Genomic DNA, 24,457 nt, shown 5'->3' on the forward strand with positions numbered 1-24,457 from the left:
AAGATTTTATTTATTTATTTATTTGCCAGAGAGGGAGAGCACAAGCAGGGGGAGCAGCAGGCAGAGGGAGAAGCAGGCTCCCCGCTGAGTAAGGAGCCAGATACTGGACTTGATTCCAGGACTCTGGGATCATGACCTGAGCCAAAGGCAGACGTTTAACCAACTGAGCCACCCAAGTGTCCGAGGCGTCCCATGACTTTATTATTTTTTTTAAGATTTTATTTATTTATTTGACAGAGAGAAAAAGAGAGAATGAGAGAGAACACAAACGGGGGAGCAGCAAGCTGAGGGAGAGGGAGAAGCAGGGGGAGCCCGACGCGGGACTCAATCCCAGGACCCTGGGAACATGTTCTGAGCCGAAGGCAGATGTTTAACCGACTGAGCCACCCAGGCGCCCCAGTAAATGACTTTAAAGCTGTAGATAATTCCAGACTGGATCTGTAAATGAAACCAGAGAAGCCGGGGCAGGCTGACAGCCTGCTCAGCACGGGTCTCTGAGCAAGCCCAGGGTCCAGGAGTGAGGGGCTCAAAAAACACTTGTTCTTTTCCTTGGTAATAGCAAGTAACATTGGCTCTTCTGGAGCACTCAGTACATTCCCCCCTGGGCTGTGGTTTCTGACTGGAAGACACTACGTTAGCTCTTTATGTGTCTTCGACAGCCCTGAGCATAATGTCTCCAGAGAGTAGATGCTCAACCCATTGTGATTTGAATTGATAATCATACCTCCCTGGTATTAAATGTTTCTTCACAGCCAAGGAGTGACATCACCGTTTAATTCAGTCATTGGAATAAAGTGGCTATCATCCCCATTTCACAGATGAGAAAACTGGGGTCAGATTTGTTTAAGTTCCCTTAACTAGGAAGTAGAGGAGCTGAGAGTCAACTCAGGTTGGCCGGACTCCAGAGTCTGAGTTGTTATCTGTCTTTTAGTAATTGCCAAGGGACTCTGGGTAGAGGCAGAGAGGGGGTAAAAGGGAAGAGTGGTGGGGAGGAAGAGGGAGAAGAAGAGGAACAAAGGAGAAAGAAAGGAAACCAGGAGATTATGACGTCATGGAGTAATTGTCAGCCATTGGATGTAGGGCCTTCATGTACAGTAAACACAGTAGTAAGTGTGGTGTTGTGTGTGGAATGCTTCAGAAGATTCCTGAGCCTCAACCCTCGGACTCTGGAGTCTAGAGTCAGGTCTGTAGACATCACTGCGTCCTTAGGGCTAGCCTAGGACCTGGCGTGTAGCAGGAGCGCAGATATCTGCCAGCGCAGGAGCAAACGTACGAGTAAATGAACAACAGAATAAAGAAATGATTGAATGAATGATGGACCAATATATAAGTTATTTAGTAAGGCCACCAAGTGGATAATTAATTGAATAGAGAGGGATGAATTCTTTAAATCTCTGTAGAGAATGAGTAGTACAGCTAAATGGAATAGCAGTGTCGTTTGCGGAGCCTTTATGCTAAGAATTTCATAAACCGTTTTTCATTTCACTCTCACAGCAACCTCTCTAGTATTAGTCTCATCATTTTTTAAGCAAGGAATTAGGCCTGGAGACATGAGAAAACTTGGTTAGCCGCACACAAGGGCAGAACTGGAATTTCAACCCTACCGTCACACCCCAAGCTCAGGCTGGTCACTGCCCAGCCAGTGCTCAATAGATGCTCAATTCAGAACTTATTTTTTGTAGATGCAAATACAGGTGACCCCCCCACTTATACAAGCCCTGGACAGCTATACATTTAAGCCCAGTTAATTACTTATCTCAGTTCATTATTTAAAGGAAGCTTTTCTATTGTATGTCCCTTTATAAGTGAAGGATTACCCCAACTCATCTGCTCCCTAAATCTAAATTTTGTTCAAAGCAAGGTACGTATTTTTTTTTTTTAAAGATTTTATTTATTTGAGAGAGAGAGAGAGCATGAGAGGGGGGAGGGTCAGAGGGAGAAGCACACTCCCCGCCGAGCAGGGAGCCCGATGTGGGACTCAATCCCGGGACTCCAGGATCATGACCTGAGCCGAAGGCAGTCACTTAACCAACTGAGCCACCCAGGCGCCCAAAGCAAGGTACATATTAACTAAAGATGTCTACTTGTAGGATTTGGTTTAATTATTGCTGGGAATCTGGGATTTTTGGTGTTTGGACACCTGATGACTAAGACTTTAATTTTGTAATACTTAATTTTAATAGTATAAATAAAGGTAAATTAAATTTACCAAATCTAGAATCCATTAAAGAAAAGCAGGTATGGTCAATATATGTAAACATAAAAAGATTTCTTCAGGATAAAAACTACCATAAGCAAAGTCCAGTTATAAACCACAAAATCAGAAAAAAAATTCTTTTTATTTCTTTTTTCTTTTTTCTTTTTAAAAAGATTTTATTTATTTATTTGACAGAGAGAAAGAGAGAGAGAGAGAGAGCACAAGCAGGGGGAGCAGCAGGTGGAGGCAGAGGGAGAAGTAGGCTCTCCACTGAGCAGAGAGCCCAACGGGGGGCTCAAACCCGGGACCCTGGGATCATGACCTGAGCTGAAGGCAGACACTTAACCGACTGAGCCACTCAGATGCCCCTATTAAAAAGTTTTGTGGGTTTTTTTTTTTTAAGATTTTATTTTTAAGTAATCCCTACATCCAACTTGGGGCTCGAATTCACAACCCTGAGATCAAGAGTTGCGTGCTTTACGGACTGAACCAACCAGGTGCCCGCAGAAAAGACATTTGTAATTCCTACCATGGACCAAAGGCGATACTTATACAGAACTCTCATTAACAGTAAGAAAAAGGTTTATAATCAATAGCAAAATGCGCAAAGGATATTCATAGGGAAGAAAACATAAATGGTTCAAAAATATATGAAAAATGCTCTTTCTTACCCATAATGAAAAAATGTAAATTAAAACCACAGGGAGGAACTAATTTTTCGCCTTTTTTTAAAAAATATTTTATTTATTTATTTGAGAGAGAGAGAACGAGAGGGAAGAGGGTCAGAGGGAGAAGCAGACTCCCTGCCGAGCAGGGAGCCCAATGCGGGACTTGATCCCGGGACTCCAGGATCATGACCTGAGCCGAAGGCAGTCGCTTAACCAACTGAGCCACCCAGGTGCCCATAATTTTTCGCCTATTTAACTGGCAAAGATAAAAAAGTGCTAACGCATTGTGCTGGCCAAGGGGTAGGGAGATAGCACTCTCATACTTTGTTTTGGGGGAAATAAATTGGTACAACTTCTAGGGAGGGAAATCTGGCAAAATCTATACAGATTACGACAGTGCACTTGGGATGTATTAGCTATACCTATATTCATGCAAGATTACCCATTGTAGCTTGGCTTAAAGAGCAAACAATGGAAATGACCTTACTGTTCACCAGTGGAGGACTGGATAGGACATTATGTTAATTCATAAAATGGAGTTCCTTGGGGTGCCTGGGTGGCTCAGCCGTTAAGCGCCTGCCTTTGGCTCAGGTCATGATCCCAGGGTCCTGGGATCGAGGCCAGCATCCGGCTCCCTGCTCAGCGGGAAGCCTGCTTCTCCCTCTCCCACTCCCCCTGCTTGTGTTCCCTCTCTCACTGTCTCTCTCTGTCAAATAAATTAAAAAATCTTAAAAAAAAATGGAGTTCCTTTTCCATCTAGATATATACTAGTACATTTGCTACCAGCCACATGGGGCTATAGAACATTTGAAATGCGGGTAGTTCTACATGAGATTGGCTTCAAGTGGAAAATACATTGAATTTTGAAGACTTGGTACAAAGTGTCTCATTAATAATTTTTATATTAAAAATAATTTTTATGTTGATTTCCTGTCAAAATGATAATATTTCAGAGATATTGGTTTAAATAAAATATATTGTTAAAATTAATATCACCCAGGAGCACTTGTGTGGCTCAGTCATTAAGTATCTACCTTCGGCTTGGGTCATGATCTCAGGGTCCTGGGATCGAGCCCCGCATTGGGCTCCCTGCTCCGCGGGAAGCCTGCTTCCCACCCCCCTCCCGTTTGTGTTCCCTCTCTCGCTGTGTCTCTATCAAATAAATAAATAAAATCTTTAAAAAAATTAATATCACCTGTCCAATTCAATGATCCCTCTGTCCATTCAGTTAAAGTCTTCTAACTATCATTAATGTGGCTGCTAGAAATGTAAAAGTATTATGTGTGGCTCTCATTACATTTTGTTGGACAATGGTGACTCTGGATAAAAAAGCAAAGTGACAAAAGCAAGGTGCGTAAGAGGGTTTAATGTACTACCATTTGTGCTTCAAAGAAAGGAAAAAAGCACTCTCTCAGAGATTTGCTTGTTTATGCATATTTCTGGAATGGTACCCTAGAAACAACACTGGCTGCTTCTGGAGAGGGAAACTGTAGACAGGGCTGAAATTTGAATCCTGAATCCTTTTGTAAATTCCTGAACCAAAAATTTACATGCATTTTGAATAATATGCTTTTTTTATGTATAGAAAATAGACTATATATTAGTCAAAAGTAGTTTAAAAAAACGTTTAACATAGAACAAAAATATGCACAGAAAGATCAGAAATTTATACGTGTTGTAAATGCACAGAAAAAGAACTGGCAGATAAGCATAGTGAAGAGAATGTGTTAGGGACTGAAAGGGAAGACTTGCTCAATTTACTCTATTTTTTACCCTGTACCATTTGGATCTTTTGGAAAGAGAATATTTAATTTGTGTAAGTCTAAGAAAAAAAAAAACTAGATTAGAAAGAAATATACCAAGATGTTCACAATAGCTATCTTCAGATGAGATTATAGGTAACTTTTTCTTCTTTCTACTTTAAAAAAGTTTCCCAATTATTCTAAATTTTCCCAATTTGGTCTATAAAAGACTCGTACCTTGGTGATGGAAGCACCAACAAACCTTTAGTTTCTTTAAAAAAAATACTTTTAAAGACTCCATTAGCCTTTTAAAGAATTTCAAATTATCTTCATTGCTTTTAAAAATGATAGCAAGTAAGGTAGGTTCCTTATAAAATGTCAACACAGAAAGATAATTTGGAAAGGAAAAGTATCCAACTCCTACAAGATAACCACTATTCTCTGAAACTTTTAAAATGCTACATTTATCTTAAGAACTTAAAAATAATTTCAAATTAGCTGTAGAGGCTGAGGACTGCAACAGACTTGCTCTGTGCCAAGCACGGTCCTGAATGCTTTATATTGATCATCTTGCTGAATCTATGCGGCAACTCTGCGGGAAAGGTTGTGCCCCAGTAACCTTTAAATCAGGGCTCCAGGGGTTGAAACAATTCGCCTAAGGCCATACTCTAGAAAGGGGCAGGGTTGGCATTCAAATCCAAGTCCAGGACACGTCTAAGCCGCTGCCTCGGGCGCCTACCATCATGGTGGGTGGGGCTGGTGTGATTTTGATCCGGGGACTGGACTTGAGCTCCCATCTGAGCCCCTTCCTCCTCCCGTGCTCCTGGGAACAAGCCTTCAATAAAGGATTTTTGATCTAGGTGGTAAGTGTAGGGCTCATGATTGGCAGAGGAGAAAATGATAATTGTGAGCTGGGGCATAACCGACATTGGGGGCCTGGGGTGGGGGGCTGGAGGTGACCTTTTACAGCGGTAGCCAGGGGTCAGGCCATAGAAGGGAGGTGGGTGGAATGAAGCCCGGGAGGGCAGCAGCTAGCCCCAGCTCTCCAAAGGGTTAAAGCCGGGCAGGAAAGCCCCTGGGGGGAGCTACCACCAAAGGCTGCGATCTGGCGGCCTTCACCTCCCCCACCAGCGGGGACTAGACGGGCGGATAGGACTGGTTCCTCTGGGATTATCTGAGGCCCCTGGGCAGAGATGAGCTGCAGGAGGGACGGAAGCCCAGGTACTGCACGCCCCCGCCTTCCTGTGGGGCTCAGAAAACTAGGTGTCCTGGGATATAGACGCCCTGGCCCCGGACAGAAGAAATTTTGGCCTGGGCAGGCTTTGGGAGTGAGAGGTGTTGAGCCCCACCCCTGGGAGATGCTCCGAGAAAGGTGGGAATGGAGCCCTTGGAGAAAGTGAGGCCATTCTGGAAGGAAAAGGGGCCTGCACCAAGGTGGGGGCAGTGAGCTCTCCAACCTTCCCATCCAGCACCGCCAGGGATGGGCAGCTGCCTCAGGAAGAGATGCATCTTGGAGGTTCAGAAAGCCCCAAAGTCTGCCCAGTCATCAAAGGCCAGTTTCTGGGCTCCAGCTATGCTCCCCCACCCCTACCCTCAAGCCTGGTGGTTGACTTTCCTTCCCTAGGTCTTTCTATCTGAACCTCCCCAACCCCTCCCCCCAAACTCTTTGGTAATCTTTCAACTTTCTTTTAAGTTTTCCCAGGGCAGTTTGGGGTCTGTTTCAGAGCTAGGTCTGGGCGCTTTAATGCCCCCAGCTGGGTAGAGTGGACCAGACAATAGCCGCTATCACTTTACCATTGGAAGTGACCCCCGAATTTGCACTTCTTTCATCTTGGGACCAGAGCACTTGAGGGTGGGCGATTTCCTGGGGGGAGTGGCTTAAGCCGCTTCTCCACCGGCCAGTTGGCTGTAGACGGTCCATGCTCAATGGTCCACTACAGATACCAAGCCAGTTCTGGAGTGAGAGTGGCGCTTGGCTGGGGACGCTGACGCAGGGTGACTTAAATGTCCCAAGCTGGAAGCTGCAGAAAGAAGTGGACGCCCCCAGGGCTCTGGGCCACCCTCGAGGTCAGTAAACTAGGAAGTTTCCTCAAAATTAGGAACGGTGGGTGCCCCGTTCGGCTTGGAGGCCCCAGGGGAGAGAGGACTGGCCTTGGGACAGTAAAGGGCCTAAGGGTCAAGGAGCGACTCCGTGAAGATGCTGCAAGCCTGTGTGTCTGCGTGCATCCGTGTGTGTGTGTGTGTGTGTGTGTGTGTGTGTGTGTAAGAGGGAAGTGAGGCATTGTTTCAAGTTCTTTCTCCCCACCCCCACCTCCAGCCCCATCCCCACCCCCACCCGCTGGCCTATCTCCCCTCCCCACCCTACACAATTGTCCGTCCTCGGCCCCTCCCCAGGCTCTTAGCGTTTCTCCGGTTGGGTCCCTTGGCTCAGAAGCGTGGGGCCAGCCAGCTCTCGTCTCCCCAGCCGCCTGCTGCTTTCCTGGCATCCTGAGGGGCGATTGTTGGCCTGCACTGCTTACCTCGTGGGCCATACTCTCCCTTCTCCTACCCCTCCAGACACGTGGTCCACGAGAGCAACTAAACTTGGGAACTCCCGAACTCCCCAGGCGTGGTTGACTTGGTGGCCTCAGGCCCACCCTGGATCCCCCAGGCACTCCCGTTACCCTTCCTTGGGAGTTCACAGCTGATGGACTCGCCGGCCACCAGCCAGCCCCCGTGGCTGCCCCTGCCCCTGCTGGGCCTCCTGGAACCCAGGGAGGGAGCCAAGATGGCTGGCGCTCCCTCGAGCCAGGGACCTAGCTTGGGCAGCCGGGAGGGCAGACCAGAGAGGCACCGAGCCAGGCCAGGTGAGATGCCATCCGGTTTACCGTGGTCTTAATCGGTCTTGCTGAGGGTTGAGGCCTGGGTGGCACTGCCTCCTACTTGTTGGGCCTAGTTGACTGTAGAGACGGCAGAGCCTACTTTATGACGGATGGGGAGAAAAGGAGGGATGGCGAGAACATGGGGTCCTTGGTGAGCAAACACAGAGCCCAGGATGAGGCTGGCAGAGAAGGAGTTTGTTCTAGAAGCCAGAGGAGATTTATAGCAGCATTGTGTTAGCAGATTCATTGGCCCTTCCTTCTCTTGCCCTGCCTAGAACCCTGGCCGACCCCTTCTAAAATGGAAGGGACAGAGTCCAGACCTGGGCTCTGAGACTCTATCTCTTGAAATAAGGAGATGGAGGGAGGAGGAACGCTAGCTCTGGTGAAGGTAAGGCTTGGAGTCTCTTGCAGAGTTGCCGGTGCCCCTTCATTTATTCTTTGGCTCCGAGCCCTTCCTAAGTGCTAAGGTGCTGGCTGGATGCTTTTTAGATGCCCCGTTTTACCTCCCTCCAACCTCAAGCTAGGCAAGCCTGTGTAACCTGGTGGGGCTTGCCTCCTTGGTTTCTTGCCTTTTCCAATCCCTTCCAAGAGCTGTGGGGGCCGGGGTGGGGGCCAGTTGAACAAAGCCCATAGATGAGCTTTCGCTTTTTGCACCTCATTCCATGAATGCACCTGGCCATTGCTGGATCTGTTTTGCATTGCACTTCCAGGGAGCCATTGTTGAAAAGACTGTTGCACCTGAACCCCATCAACCAATTGTCTACTTAAGGATGATTGGCTTCCCCTGCAGAGCCTCTGGCTTTTCCCCCACTGTCTGTTCTCCGGTAGTCCAGACCTCCTTGGATGGATGTGGGGTGCGGAGCTCCAGGGAGCTGCTTTTTCTCAGTAAGCTTTTGAGGAAAACGGAAGTGGGGTATTACCTACTCACACCTCCTCCTACGCCTTTGGGGAAGAGGAAGGAATGAGATAGGGTGGAGTGGAGCTGGGTGGGACCGGGACCGGGACCGGGACAGGACCGGAGAAGAGTAGGTCGGGTGGGACAGGGTAGGATGGGGTGGGGTTTGTGCAGAAGGAAGTGTGGTATATCTGGACATTTTGTTGGAAGATACCTGGATACTGCTGCTTGAAGTCAGGCAAGTCACCTGTGCCTTTCTGGACCTCAATTTTCCTTATCTGTGAAATGGCCAGGTTTGTCTCAAAGCTCCAAGAATCCATGCGTTTCTGGATCCCTCAGCTGATAAGCATTTTGGGTGATGTATTCCCCTGGGTGGTGGAATTACAGTGTTTAGGAGGGGTACTCTGGAGTCACATTGCTTAATTTTATAGCTTTAATAGCTGTGTGGTCTTGGGAACGTTATTTAACCCCCAGGCCTCCGTTTCTCCAGGTGTGAGCTCAGAATAGCCATCCCACGCAATGGTGCAGGTGTGATGGAGTTGTAGTTTATGTGGAGGGGAGGGGAGAACTGCATATAAGCAAAATTACCTCTAAAAAGCCTGAAATCCACTCAATCCTTGTAAAGCCCAAAGGAGCTTGCCATCACCGGAGGGGACATGATGCTTTGCTCAGGAAAGAGACTGAGTGGGAGGGTAGGAGGAATCACCCAACAGTTTAAATTCATTGTCCCCTCACTTTTTTCCTGAGATTTTGGTTGAATTACCTAATTAAATGCACCTAGTAAGCCGTAAGTAAGTGGTGGCTATTTTCATAATTTTGTTTGCAAAGTTTGCTCCTGTCTAAGCTGTATAGCGGCATTCTACCAGGGACATGTAAGTAAAACCAGCATCTTTGTTGGCTACCAGAGTGAAAAGGCTGTTCTGTGCGTACGGTGTGTTTTTCAGGGCTCAATGTTTTTTTAAAAAGATTTTATTTATTTTAGAGAGAGTGTGAAAGCGAGAGAGATCACAGAGGGAGAGGGAGAAGCAGACTCGCTGCTGAGCGGAGAGCCCGATGTGGGTCTCAATCCCAGGACCCTGGGATCATGACCTGAGCCGAAGGCAGACGTTTGCTCAACCGACTGAGCCACCCAGGCATCTCAGGGCTCAATTTTTTAATTGCCTATGGAAGTGTGCTCTCTTGATCAAGGACTGCTATGACATTGTTTTATCTCCTGAGTCCAGTGAAATGAATCTTTTTTTTAAAAAGTAAACGTAAAGTACATTCATGATGAACAGATTAAGAGCCCAACTCCAGGGTCAAATGATACGGTAAAAATACAAAATCACTGCGAGGTTAGACCAGATTTGTCACAGCATACACATTAAAAAAAAAAATCTACAGCCAAGAGTTTTACCCGAAGGTGATTCTAATTTTTTAATTTTGTGAAAAATAATTTTTTAAGTAATCTCTGCCCAATATGGGGCTCAAGCTCATGACCCCGAGATCAAGTCTCTTCGCTCTACTGACTGAGCCAGCAAGGTACCCCTGATTACTAATTCCTGAAAAGCTTTCTTTTTTACGATTATCAGGTAAAATTCTGGTACTCTTCTGGTGCTTTATAAACTTTTTTCAAAACTTTACTGAACCATAATTTACACCCAAGCACATCCCCTTTAAGTATGCAGTTTGATGAGCTGACAAATATATACACCCAAACACAGTTTTTAAAATTCAGCCTAGGGGCGCCTGGGTGGCTCAGTCGTTAGTTAAGCCTCTGCCTTCAGCTCAGGTCATGATCCCCGGGTCCTGGGATCAAGCCCCGCATCGGGCTCCCTGCTCAGCGGGAAGCCTGCTTCTCCCTCTGCCCCTCTCTCTGTCTCTTACGAATAAATAAATAAAATCTTAAAAAAAAAAAACAAAAAACAAACCTCAGGCTAATCTAAAGCAATTTATTGAATTCTGAGAACAAAGATCTGAGAGAGGACAGTGGTCTTCTTTTTAATTTAAAAGCAGTATCTGAAAAGGAATATACTTTGCAACGCAACACTGAAAATGTACCGGTAATTAGGATCATTCGTTTGTGTTGGTTTAAATTGGAGATGAATCACAGACCCTAAAGTGACTAGGTTCCAGCATTGGTACTGGCCCTACCACTTGTGCGACCTAGGGCAAATTAGCCTAAGTTGCATTTTCTCAGTTTTTTTCACCTCTAAACTGGGGATGAGGGTAGTGCCTGCTTTTAAAGTATGGCTGTCGGGCTTAGAAGACAGTGCCTGGCAAATACTGAATGCTCAGTACATCCTAGTTAGTAGATCTATGTTAGTCCAGGGACTAGGCTGCTGCCACCCCTTTGAAAAGGCTCTTTGTTTTAGGGCAGTGGTTCTCAAACTTTCTGGTCTCAGGACCCGTTGTACGCTCTCTAAAACTTGAGGACCCTGAAGAGCTTTTATTTATATAGGTTACATCTATCAATGTGTATTCAAAATTAAAATGGAGAAATTTAGAAAATATTTATTAAAAAACCAGCCTGTTACACAGTAAAAAAAATAACAATTTTTTTTGTGAAAAATAACTTTTCCAGAACAAAAAAAGTAGTGAGAACAATGCATTCTTATACATGTCTTCATGTCTCTGTAATATCTGGTTTAAAAGGTATTCTGTCTCTACGTTTCAGTCTGTTGTGATAACGTTGTTTTGATAGAAGTCTATGAAGAAAATCCAACTTTGTTCAGATAAGGAAGAGTATTTCGATAGCTTGTTCAGTGAATATTCTTTGATCAGTACGTCAACGCTTGACAAGTAGTAGTTTCTTAAAGCTTAGTTATAATGTAAAAACAAACAATATCCATGATTCTTTAGTATAGTAAAATTCATTGCTTTCTTTTATACTTGGAGTGGATCTTTACCTGTGTGTGACTTTGTAGCATCACCCATTGGTTTTTTGGGAAACACAGTTCATTGATGGATGTAGATCTTCAGATGTTGACAATTCCATTACATGGTATAAAAAGTTACATTTGTTAGTGTCACTACTGATCCCATCAGAAAAGTCTTTAGGTATCGGGAAACTGTCAGGTTCACTATAGTGGATACAGGTTTTCCAAAATTCTAGTTTTCAAACGAAAGTTCAGAATTTTACTGGCAGCAGAGAGTTAACAGTTTTCTGTGAGGTGACAGGCTCACCTTACTCATTTTTGAGATGTCTGCCCAATATACCCAAGTCTAAATGAGTAATGTCTCAATTTTTCTTTCAAGTAAAAGTGATATTCCATGATAAAAGCAGCTAGTTCATTATATAAACCAAACAACTGGCACGTGAGACATTGAGTATGCAGCAGAAATGACTACCCCCCATTTTGCCACTCACAAAACTGAAAAGTCATGTACTTAAGGGCTGTGATTAAATTAAAAAAAAAAAACTTCACTGCTTCATCAAGGACATTCTTGAGTGAAACTAGTGTTCCCCCCGCCCCGCCCAAACTGAGCACATGGTGGTAAAGAATATAATGACTACTAGCATAGTTGGATTCATGCTAAGTTACCACATTTCTACTCAAAATTAATATAATGAAAAAGGCAAATAATATCTTAGTTTTACATTATCTTTGTATATCTTAGTATTATGAAAATAATGTGCAGACCCCCTGGAAAAGTCTCAGGGAACCCCAAGGGTCCATGGACCATACTTTGAGAATCACCGTTCTAAGGAAAGGCAGACCAGTTGTAGCTCTGTGAGTTTGTAAGTCTTTTTAACAGGTACGGAGGTACGGCCTTTATGTCTGTACTGTGGAATGCGTCATAGCTAGCTAATGCTTCTCCATTCCTTCCCCGTGTGTCAGGCGCTGTTCTAAGGATGAGAGAGAGAGAGAGAGAGTGTGTGTGTGTGTGTGTGTGTGTGTGTGTGTGTGTGTGTGTGTGTGTGTGTGTGTATACCTATATATCTCCATGCTTTCGTGGTCTCATTTGTGCCCACAATAACTGTGTAACTGGATACTTTGGTCATCCCACTTGACAGAAGAGGAACCAGAAGCATGGAGAGCTGAAGTGACTTGCTCAAGCTTGTATCAGAACCAGGATTTCCAAGTCGGGTTCCAGAGACCAGGCTCTTTCTCAGTACCCCTGAGGGATTAAACCCCGGGAGGCACTTAGCCAGCTGGTCTACCCCCGGGGGTGGGGGCATGGGAGTGGGTGGGTGGGCATTATCTTCAGGGAGCAGGTGCAAGTCACCATTGCTGGGTATCTGGGCATCCTGACTCTGCCCTCTGCCCTGGCAGGATGACCTCTCGGGAGCAGCTGGTACAGCAGGTGCTGCAGGAGCTGCAGGAGGCTGTGGAGTCCGAGGGCCTCGAGGGTCTTGTCGGTGCTGCTCTGGAGGCCAAGCAGGTGTTGTCGTCCTTCACCCTCCCCACCTGTCGGGAGGGGGGCTCCGGCCCCCAGGTGCTGGAGGTGGACTCAGTGGCCCTGAGCCTGTACCCCGAGGATGCTCCCCGGAATATGCTGCCGCTGGCGTGCGAAGGCGAGGGCAGCCTGCTGTTTGAGGCGGCCAGCGTTCTGCTGTGGGGAGACGTGGGCTTCAGCCTGGAGCTGCGGGCCCGCACCGTGGTCGAGATGCTGCTGCACAGGCACTACTACCTCCAGGGCATGATCGACTCCAAGGTGATGCTGCAGGCCGTGCGCTACTCCCTGTGCTCCGAGGAGTCCCCTGAGATGACCAGCCTGCCACCTGCCACGCTGGAGGCCATCTTTGATGCGGACGTCAAGGCCACTTGCTTCCCCAGCAGCTTCTCCAACGTGTGGCACTTGTATGCTCTCGCCTCTGTCCTTCAGCGCAATATCTACTCCATCTACCCCATGCGGAACCTCAAGATCCGGCCCTACTTCAATCGGGTCATCCGGCCTCGCCGCTGTGACCACGTGCCCGCCACGCTGCACATCATGTGGGCCGGCCAGCCCCTCACCAGCCACCTCTTCCGCCACCAGTACTTTGCCCCTGTGGTGGGGCTGGAGGAGGTGGAGGCTGAAGGTGCCCCCAGCCTGGCCCCGGTGCCTCCAGCCCTGGCCCCGCTGCCGCCGCCACCGGCCAAGACCCTGGAGCTGCTCAACCAGGAACCTGGCCTCAGCTACTCCCACCTCCGTGAGCGCTACAGTGTCACCAAGAGCACCTTCTACCGCTGGCGGCGGCAGTCCCAGGAGCACCGGCAGAAGGTGGCCGCCCGCTTCTCGGCCAAGCACTTCCTGCAGGACAGCGTCCACCGCGGTGGAGTTGTGCCGCTGCAGCAGTTCCTCCAGAGGTTCCCCGAGATCTCCCGCTCCACCTACTACGCCTGGAAGCAAGAGCTCCTGGGCTCTGGCACCTGCCAGGCCCTGGCCCCCAAGGAGGGGCAGGTGACGGAGGAGCTGCAGAAGCTGCCAGAGGAGCAGGTGGCCAAGGGGCTGGGATGCTCCTCACTCGCCGTGTCGAGCCCCGGAATGGTCTTAATGCAGCGGGCCAAGTTGTACCTGGAGCACTGCATCTCCCTGAACACACTGGTACCCTATCGTTGCTTCAAACGCAGGTTCCCTGGCATCTCCCGGTCCACCTACTACAACTGGCGCCGGAAGGCTCTCCGAAGGAACCCTGGCTTCAAGCCGGCACCAGCCCTCCCCACGACTGGGGCTCCCCAGCCGGCATCTGTTCCGGAAGAGGCCCTGCTCCCTTGGAAGGGGGAGGGGGGCGAGGGGGCATGCAAAGCAACGGCGGGGGGACCACCCGCCCCCCACGAGTTCCTGCCCCCCAAGGTGCCCCTGTCCCGTTGGCAGAGGCGCCTGCGCAGGGCGGCCCGCAAGCAAGTGCTGAGTGGGCATCTCCCCTTCTGTCGCTTCCGCCTCCGCTACCCCAGCCTGTCGCCCTCCACCTTCTGGGTCTGGAAGAGTCTTGCCCGGGGCTGGCCCAGAGGCCTGTCCAAATTCCAGATGCAGGCCGCCACCTTGGGCAAAGGGGGGCTGCGGGAAGTGGAGGAGAAGCAGGAGAAGGAAGCTGGCAGGAATGGGTCAGCTGTGATGGCCCCTCCTGCTGGGACCCCCCTGCAGGTGGGGGCTTCTCCAGGAGAGGATCCAGGGAAGGCCCACGGAGGGCCTTCCGGTGAGGGGGCCACGGCCCAGGGCCGGCCCCACAGCAGGTCCCTGTCCAGCCGCCCTGTGGCGGAGGCAGCAGTGGGGGGCAGGGACGGCCAGGTGCTGGTGATGGACATGCTCGCCACCACAAAGTTCAAGGCCCAGGCCAAGCTGTTCTTGCAGAAGCGCTTCCAGTCTAAGAGCTTCCCCTCCTTCAAGGAGTTCAGTGCCCTCTTTCCCCTCACTGCCCGCTCCACCTACTACATGTGGAAACGGGCGCTCTATGACGGCCTCACCCTGGTGGATGGCTGACGGGGACGTGTGAAGGGGGCTGGGAGGAGAGGGGACCCATTTGGACAGGGTCAGGGACCTAAGTTGACCCCTGGCTTGGCCAGGATGCCCTTCGCTCTGGCTCCCACAGTGTCTACCTTGAATCCAAGGGCAGCTTTGCGCTGCTTCCTGGTTCTAAGGCGGACAGAGCCAGAAATGAGCCATCTGGTCTCCTGCAGAGAGCTACAGGACCAGAATTGTTCTTTTTGGTTGTTTGCCATTCTTGCTTTTTATTGTCTTGGTTTTAGTTTTTTGTTTTGATTTAAGTGGGTTGGCTGGGCCCCCTGGCTGGTGTTGGAAACCATACGTATGGGGGTCCTGAGGGGGTTTGTTAGCTAAAGCTGCTTTCAACTTTTCCTGGGGATGGAGGAAGTACCGTTAACATGGCTATTTGTCCCATTAGGCAGAATATATGTCTTCAGTTTCTTTTGGGGGTTGGCACCCTCCTTAAAGATGTTTCCCAAAGGAACATTAGAAAGAAATCAAATATGGAGCAGGTCAGTGGCTTCTGCCTAGTGCCCCCGAGGGAGAGGGTGCCAGGCTCAGCATGACAAGGGTATATCGGAAGGACCTCTAAGGGAAGGCCCTGAGCTGGATCACTGAGGTGCTGGCCTGTCCCTTGAAAGGAGTGTGGTAAGGGGCTGGGGGAGAGGGCTTCGAGTCTCTGCTGGTGCTTGGCCCCTCTGTGGACCCCAAACAATATGTGAGATTGCCAGCCTGGTTGGCTCTTAGGGGCCCCCGTCGTTCTGTTGAGTCTCTCCTCAGAGCCTGTGCCCCATCAGCGAGGGACCATATAGTGGCCAGGCAGGCGAGTAACTGAATTTGCATTGTCTAAGAGTCAAGTTGGAAAACCAGAAAAATAAAGTGATGTGGTACCCACAGCCCTTGGTCTCTGGTATTTGTTTAGCCAGGATGTGCCTGCTCATTCCCACAGTCCCTTTGTTTTAAGGGATGGCTCCCAGGTCCAGGGTTTGGGGGATGGGGGGGATGACTCGGGATTGTTTAGCATCGGATCTAGAGGTGACCTGGGGTGCACTTCCAGCTGGAGACGGGGCTCTGGCCGCCTGGAAAGATACTCCCACTATGGGAGAAAACCGGCCCACGAAGGGTCCTTGCAGGCCCGGTCAGCACAAGGGTCAAGTCAGTTCTGTGTCAGGCATTCTCTTTCATGTTTGTCATGCACCCAAGCAGGCTAGGCCCAGGCACAGGTAAGGACACCATGGGCCTCAGAGTGGCTAACTTGCAAACCCCCTCCAGTGCGCTGAACTTGGAGGGCCAGACCTCAGCTTGTTGGGGTGTGGCATCAGCAGGGAAAATGTTGGTTTTCCGCACCGGCTCCCATCCTCATGGTCCTGGGGAGTCATTCTTGGTTCTGCTATTTTTTTCACCCCCGTATCCAGTCTATAAAAGCAAGTCCTGTTGACGGACTCCAAAGTGTGCCCAGAACCCTCTCCCCTTCCTGCTGCTGGTGCCATCCCCACTGGCCCACATCCCTGCCTCCTGTCTCGCTTCCACTCTTGCCCCGTACAGTCCATGCTCCGTAGAGCAGCCGAGAGCACTTTTAAGGGAAATCGTATCCTTTCACTTTCCTGTCTAACTTGTGTCTGTGGCTTCCCGTGACTCTTAGAAATTTTTGCACTGCCTGACAAAAGCCTTCATCATTTGGCTCCTGACTCCCTCTCCCTGCTTGTCCCGCTCCAGCCACACTGGCTACCTTGGGTCTTGAACAGCCTATGCTCGCTTTGAGGGCTTTCGCATTTGTTCCTTTGGAACACCGTTGCAGGGCAGGCTCCTTACCATTCAGAACTGTGTCCCTATTGCATTACCCTTTTTCAATTCTCCATGCGGTTTTTATTCCCATCTGATAATTTTCTTATTTATTTGCTTTATTTGATTACCTCCTACCCCCACCCGTTAGAGCTCTATGTAAAGCAGGGCTTTTTCCTGACTTGCTTAGACCCCGGGAAGATTAGCTCCCTGCACATAGTAGGTGCCACAACTTGTTGAATGAGGGAATGAATGTAATGGGGCCGCTATGCTTTTCCTGCTGTTGTCCTTTGGGATTGGTGTTATTAAATCTAAGTAATCCTACTTCCTAAATATCTCTCATTGGCCATTTTTCTTCATCCCACAGCAACCCCTAATCTAGGTCAGTAGCTGCTCCCATCTTTGACACTGACTCCCTCCTTTCAAACTATCCTGTTCCATCCTGATAAATGCCAGAATGATCTTGCTAAATCTGGCCTGGAATGGCCACCTAGAGCCAGCAGGTGGCGATCTGGTGCAGCAAGAGACTAGTCTGGGTTCCTGGTAGGGCCAGCGGGGTCTGGCTATTTGGAACCCCCAGCCTACCTGCCCTTACTTCCCTCCTGAGAACTGCACTGGTTGGGGTTCTGGATTCTGTCTGTTTCCATGGGCTTTCAGAAACAGCAGATCCGATGCCTGAGGAGTACCTCAATGGGGTCTAAAAACCTACTGGATCTCAGTCCTTGGGGAAGCTGGTTAGGACCATGGATTCCAGGGCCCCACCCAGTGATGATAGTCTTAGACATTGGAGAGGCAGCGTATGCACATGGGTGAGCTAAACCTCGCTGTACGTCACTTTTTCCGTCTGTAAAATGGGGATTACGTAAGTACTGGATGAGCATTTGCTATTGGTAACAACCATTCCCGGTTTGAGAGCCCCTGGGAATCTAATTCCTGTTTTCTAGGAGGAGGCTAATGCCCAGGGAGATTCTTGCTCAGGATTGCCTTGTAAAGTAAAGGTACTCCAGTCCCGAGACTGAAAGGTCCTTTTGTCCACGGCCAGCTCTAAGCCCCAAAACCACAGGGAGATCTTTACCTTCTGTTGGGAAAAAAAATAAGATAAAAATAATAGGTCAATATTTATTGATTTGGAAAGTATCAGTACAGTTAAATTATTCTTGGTAGAAAAACTGTTTCCTTGATAATTGCTTAGAAAGGCAGATTATACCTAAGCAGTGGTTATCTTGCTAAGAATATTTCATGCTAATGCTGATTTCGAAGTTGACATTTGTTGAAATTATTTGTATGTTTTGCACCACTTTCTCACATGCAGGTGTAGAAAGAAATTCTAGTGAAATGAACAATGGGAATAACGGAAGAAAACAATGTGTGAGGTTGGCTCTCCATCTTCCAACATTCTGTACCATTGTAGAGTAGTAACTGGTTCTACAAATTTTGAATACAAAAACTTCATCCTAAAAAGCAATTAGGTGAAATGTGAATAATTTAAAAATTTTTAATATATTCATCCCCTAGGGGTAGGGGTCCTGTATTTTGGTGGAGATTATCTTGTCTACCTTGATGCACGAGGTTGCTCCTCGAATATTTCTCTGGAGGCCAGCACTCAGGCCCTGGGGTGGCTCTTGGGCCCCGAGCAACCAGCTCACACCTGCCCCTCATGGGCAGCACTTCAGTCTCACTGTCAGTCTGGGCTCATCCCCTACCGACCTGCTCTTTGAGTATTTTTTAGCCTGGTTGCTGCCAGCATCAGCTTAGCAGCTGAAATGGCCAGAAAGCTGGGCACCATCCTAGAATTTTCTCTCCCACATCTCCATCTTGGCAGGACCCTAGGAACACTGAAGGCTTCATGTGTTTCCACACTGCGAGATGATCACAGGGAAGGGAACTGGACTGGTCCAGGCCATTCTTATTCTCATCCTCTCCTTTGAGCACAGCTCTCCTACCAGGTCACCTCTGAGGCCACTCAGCGCCCAAGTCTGGTCCAGGTGCTAGATCAGACCTGCTCACACAGGGTCTGGCAGGTCTGATAGGCTCCTGTCCAGCAACCCACGACAGGCTGAGCCTTGTGCAGGGAGCTGACAGTACAGAGTCATTTGGCCCTAACACTTGTGCTCACAAAGGCCTCTGCTTACTGGCAGCAATATGAAAGAAGCTTCTATCCGGGATGAACAGCAAGGTGGAGTGAGTTCACAGGGAGGCATATGCTGGCTTTGGCATCTCCTCGCTCATCCCAACCCCTCCAACTCATAGCTCCCAGGGTCAGCTTTGCTCAAATGTTGGCTCCCTGGGGGTCTCTGGAAAATGCCTCAATTGCTCCTCAGATGACCTTCGTTGCTGGTTGTAAACCACTTGTCCCAGGGGGGTGGCTGTCACAGGAGGACGAGGGCCAGGTATCCTGAGGTTCGGCCGAGAGGCAAAGCTTAGGAGTGCGTGCGAATGCAAGAGGAGCCTGCTCCAGCCCCTGCCCTCGGTGCTGTGTGCTCCTCTTACTGGCCTGACTCCTAACGGGGAGGCTTTCGTGTGACTTCTCCTCCCCAACCTTGGTGAGTGACACCCCAAGACACCTGTAGAGTGTCACTAGCAGGTTCCTAAATGTTCCCATTACTGGTTTATCTCATGGACGAGGAGGAGGAAGCTTTCAGGGAGATGAGAAGAGCAGCAGAAAATAGGTTTAATGGTAGAAAAAAATTTCCATGGAAGATGACTTTGAAAATAGCATGAAATCCGCTTAACTTGAGCGGATCTTCCCTGCAAGGCAGAGAGAGCTGGAGGGAGGTGCGGGGGACCTAGATAGGAGGGCAGCCAGGAGGCGACTGGACGGGCACCTGCTCACGTATCACCTGCCTGAGGACACTGGGAGGGCTTCGGGGGATCCTCCCCATACCTACCTATTCCAGACTGCAGCCCCCACAATGCAGGCCGACGGGAGGCCAGAGGAGGGAGCACAGGCTGTTGGGAGGTATTCCGAGAGCACGTGAGGGGCTTTGCCTTCCCTCCTTGCCCCAGCCCAGCCCTGCTTAGAAGGGGTCCCAGTGCAGTGCTGTGATTTGTGCATGTTGCTAGCAAAGCTCAGCTTCTGGGCTCCCTGGCTTTGGGTAGACTTATCTGTTGTCATCTCATTGTTGCTGAACTTTACAATCACCTGGGTGCTTTTTTTTTTTTTTTTAATAACCTCTACCCCAACGTGAAACTCAAACTCACAACCCGGAGAGCAAAAGTCTCAGGCTCTCTCTATGGACTCAGCCAGCCGGGTGCCCCACGTGGGTGCTTTTGGAAACTAGGTTGGTCCAAGTCCAATTGCAGACGAATTAAATCAGAAATTCTGCATGATCTCATTAACTTGCCCTATGATTTAACCTTCTAAGTATCTCTTTAAGATCTATCCACTTCTCCTCACTTCCATCATCACGCATTGGACTACAGTTATGCCAAATCGGTATTCCCCACGTTCATGCCGCAGTCAGGGGTGCATTGTTGAAATGCACATCTAAATGAGTCACTTGCTTAAAATCCTTCAATGCTATCCCTTTTCTTCTTAGGAAAAGGATCAAAATAGTAACTTTTTATAGTGGAGAAACCTGACATACACCAATGAAATCGAGAGATTGAGCTTAACAATCCTGGTAACAAGGCATATAACTTTTTGTGGAATTCTTGCCAGAAATTTAGAACCTTGATCCAATCCCAGGAAGACATCTGACAAGCTAAAATTGAGAAGCATTCTATGTATGTTCTATGTAATAAATGATCAGGACTCTCCAAAAGCCTGAAGGTCATGAAGAATAAGACTGAGGAACTGTTACAGGTTGGAGGAGACTAAGGGGACCCAGCAAACAAACGCACCGTGGACCTGGATTGGATCCTGGAACAGAAAAAGGATATTTGGGGAAAATGGGTGAAATTTGAATAAGCACTGTAGTAAGTGGAATTGTACCCACATTATTTTCCTGGTTATGATAATTGTACATACTCGTGTGAGTTGTTAATCTTAGGGTAAGTTGGGTGAAATAAGACACCCAGATTAGAAAGGAAGAAGTAAAACTATATTTGCAGATGACATTTTATATATAGAAAATGCTAAAGAATCCACAAGAAAACCGACTGGGGCTTGTGACAAATTCAGCAAAGTTGCAGGGCATGAAATCAGTCATGTTCCTATATACCAGCAATGAACAATCTGAAAAGGAAATTAAGAAAACAGTTCCATCTACAATAGCATCTAAAAGAATAAAATACCATGGAGTGAATTTAACCAAGGAGTGAAAGACTAGCACACTGGAAACTCTAAAATATTGCTGAAAGAAATTTAAAGAAGACCTAAATAAATGGAAAGATACCTTGCATTCATGAGTTGAAAAACTTAGTATTGTTAAGGTGGCAATATTCCCCAAAGCGATCTACAAATTCAATGCAATCCCTGTCAAAACCCCAATAGCCTTTTTTCTCTCCCTGCAGAAATGGAAAAGCTGATTCTCACACTCGTATGGAATTTCAAGGGACCCTGAACGGCCAAAACAATAACTGAGAAAGAAAAAGTTGGAAGATTCACATTTTTGGATTTCAAAACTTCCACACAGCTACAGTCATTGAAACAGTATGGTACTGGGATAAGGATAGACCTATAGAACAATGGAACAGAATTGAAATTCCAGAAATAAATCCAAAATATACATAGCCAGTTGACTATCAACAGGGGTGCCAAGACCATTTGTTGGGGGAAAGAATGGTCTTTTCAACAAATGGTGTCCTTATTCACATCTAAAAAAATTAACTTAAAATGGATTAACAGGGGCGCCTGCATGGCTTAGCCATTAAGTGTCTGCCTTCAGCTTGGGTTGTGGTCCCAGGGTCCTGGGATCGAGCCCCGAATCAGGCTCCCTGCTCTGCGGGAAGCCTGCTTCTCCCTCTCCCACTCCCCCTGCTTGTGTTCCCTCTCTCACTGTGTCTCTCTCTGTCAAATAAATAAAATCTTAAAAAAAAATGGATTAACAACCTAAGTATAAGAGCTAAAACCATAAAACTATTAGAAGAAAATGTATGGGCAAATCTTTATGACTTCAGATTTGGCAGTGGATTCTTAAATTTAACATCAAAAGCACAAGCAACAAAAGAAATATTGGGCTTTGTAAAAATTAAAAACTTTTGTGCACCAAAGGACATTACCAAGAAAGTAAAAAGACAACCTACAGGGGCACCTGAGTGGCTCAGTGGGTTAAGCGTCTGCCTTTAGCTCAGGTCATGATCTCAGGGTCCCACGATCGAGTCCTGAGTCAGGCTCCTGGCTTAGCAGGGAGTCTACTTCTCCCTCTCCCTCTGACCCAACCCCCTGCTCATGCTCTCTCTCAAATAAATAGAATCTTTAAAAAATAAAAATTAAAAAATAAAAGACAACCTACAGAATGGGAGAATCTATTTTCAAATCATATATCTGATAAGAGTTTAATATCCGGGGCACCTGGGTGGCTCAGGTGGTTAAGTGTCTTGACTCTTGATTTCGGCTCAGGTAGTGATCTTGGGGTCGTGAGATCGAGCCCCACATTGGGCTCCCTGCTCAGTGGGGAGTCTGATTGAGATTCTCTCTCCTCCCTCTCCCTTTGCCCCTCCCCCACCCCACACGGGCGCGTGCACTCTCTCTCAATAAATAAATAAATCTTAAAAAAAGTTTAATATCCAGGATATATTAAAAAACTCTTACAACTCAACAACAAAGAGACAACATAATTTTTATTTTTATTTTTTAAAAAGATTTATTTATTCCAGAGAGAGAGCATGTGCACGTATGTATGTGTGAGTGTGAGGTTGGGGGGGTGCAGAGGGAGAGGGAGAGAGAATCTCAAGCAGACTCCACACCGAGTCTGGAGTCCCACATGGGGCTCGATCCCATGACCCCGAGATCACCACCTGAGTGGAAACGAAGAGTTGGACACTCAACCAACTGTGCCACCCAGGTGCCCTAAAACAATGTAATTTTTAAAAATGAGCATTTGAATAGACCTTTCTCCAAAGAAGAGATAAAAATGGCCAATAAGCTCATGAAGACATCTTCACCCTCACTGGTTATTAAGGAAATGTAGGTCAGAGTCACAATGAGATGTCACCAAACAGTTTGGTGCTTCCTCATAAGGTGAACATCGAATTGCCATGTCTTAGTTCAGGCTGCTATAACAATTTACTATAGGCTGGGTGACTTAGACAACAAACACTTCTTTCTCACACTTCTGGAGTCTGGGAAACCTGAGATCAGGGTGCCAACATGGTTGGGGGCTGGTGAGAGCACTTCTCCTGGCTTGTAGATGGCTGCTTTCATGTTGTTTGCTCATGTGGCAGAGAGAGGGGGGAGCTGTATTGTGTTCTTCTAGGAGCACTAATTCCATCATGCGGGCTCCACTCCCAAGACCAACTCTTTCCCAAATGTCCCACATCCAAATGTCATCACAATGGGGGTAAGGGCTTCAACATAGGACTTTTGAGGGACATCGTTCAGTCCATAGCACCGTTTGATCCAGAAAATTCACTCCTTGGTATACATCCAAAAAATTTAAAAACGTACTCAAACAGTATGTATTTGAGTGTTCATAGCCATACTATTCACAATAGCCAAAGGTGGAAAAGACCCAAATGTGTATCAACAGCTGAATGGATAAACAAAATGTATAATATGGAATATTATTTATCCATAAGAAGGAATGAAGTTCTGATACCTGCTACAACATGGATGAACCTTAAAAACATGGTCCAATATCCAACCACAGCCCCTAAAAACCCTTCTCTGAGTCCTCAGGGGCTCCTAGGGTCTCTTCCTTAATTCAGTGGTATTTGAATTCATTCCTTTATCAGGTCACCTGCTATGGATCGGATTAGATCCTGGCCCTCAGGTTGCACAAAGCTTGCGTGGGCGAGGAGATGGGAACAGGTCAAATACACAAACAAACTATAATGACATGCAACACTTATCCTGGAGGTCTGTGCGAATTGGAAGAGGTAATTAAATATGCCTGGGGGGAGAGAGGCAGCCTCTGAATGGTGAGGAGGAGAATGAAGATTTCCTGATAGGGAGATGGTATCCTAGGGTCAGGAACAAAGGTCTGCAGCACGTGGCTCCAGGAAATGGGGGTGAGGTGGGCAGAGGTTGAGGCCAGAGTGGGCGGTGGAGCCAGATCGTGCATGGCAGGTGAGGACTCTGGGCCACATCTTGGAGGTCACAGCGGACTGGTTACAGCAGGTTTTGTGATCTGGGGTGGCCTTCAGGGGTTCTGGGCATAGCTTGAAGCTGTGTGCAATAAAATTGTGTGTGTAAATGTGCATTCTTCTGGGGAGGGTCCTTAGCTGTCATCACATTCTCAAAGGGGTCTGTCCCCAGTGAGGTTAAGAAGTGGATTGTTAGCCAAGCTGATTATGGTTGTTCTCCCTCAGCACCCTGGTTCCAGCCAGGCTGGGCTCCTCTCTCCACTCCCTAGCACGGTGCTGGGCCAGGTCCAGGTTTACTGCCTGAGACACCTGTTCTCTCCTGGCCTCCTGTCACACCCTTCCCACTCACGGAGCAGTCCCCGGCAGCCTTTAGCCCCTGAGCCACCTCTGAGTCACTGCTGTTGGGCTCCCATGTTCGAGTCTGTCTGTCTCCTGTGCAGAGGAGGGCCACACCTACCTGCCTCCCCCTTTAAACCTGCTACAGTCTTGTTCCAGCCCTGCCCTCTCCTGACACAGCTCTCAAATGCCACCTATGAGTGATGAGCGGTGTCCCGGCTGCCAAATATGAAGTCACCTCAGGGTACTGCCTCTTCCACTTCCTCCTCCTCATCTTCTGAAAAAGCTCCCCTCTTCTGACCTCCCCAAAATTGCACCTGCAGGTTTGGAATCTCTTCCTACTTCTGAGATCACTGCTTTTCTGTTTTTCTTTCTGACTTTTCTGTGTTTTTCTTTAC

General features: G+C 47.9%; 1 protein-coding gene across 3 annotated transcripts in view; it reads left to right on the forward strand.

Annotated features, from left to right (window-relative positions):
- Positions 1 to 15,649, forward strand: part of VRTN (vertebrae development associated) — a 28,796-nt gene extending 13,147 nt beyond the window's left edge. For 2 of the 3 annotated variants that reach the window (XM_025869661.2, XM_025869659.2), the window contains exon 3: positions 12,620 to 15,649. In XM_025869661.2, the coding sequence (XP_025725446.1) occupies positions 12,620 to 14,750 (2,131 nt within the window). In that variant the 3' untranslated portion in view covers positions 14,751 to 15,649. Of the gene's footprint in view, positions 1 to 6,612; positions 6,675 to 12,619 lie in introns of those variants that run through there. The other variant, XM_025869662.2, reaches the window with a different exon arrangement.
- The last annotated feature ends 8,808 nt before the right edge of the window (positions 15,650 to 24,457 follow it).

This window comes from Callorhinus ursinus, unplaced genomic scaffold, assembly GCF_003265705.2.
Source record: "Callorhinus ursinus isolate GAN/ISIS: 27379988/994484 unplaced genomic scaffold, GSC_fseal_2.0 scaffold8, whole genome shotgun sequence".
Lineage (NCBI taxonomy): Eukaryota > Metazoa > Chordata > Mammalia > Carnivora > Otariidae > Callorhinus > Callorhinus ursinus.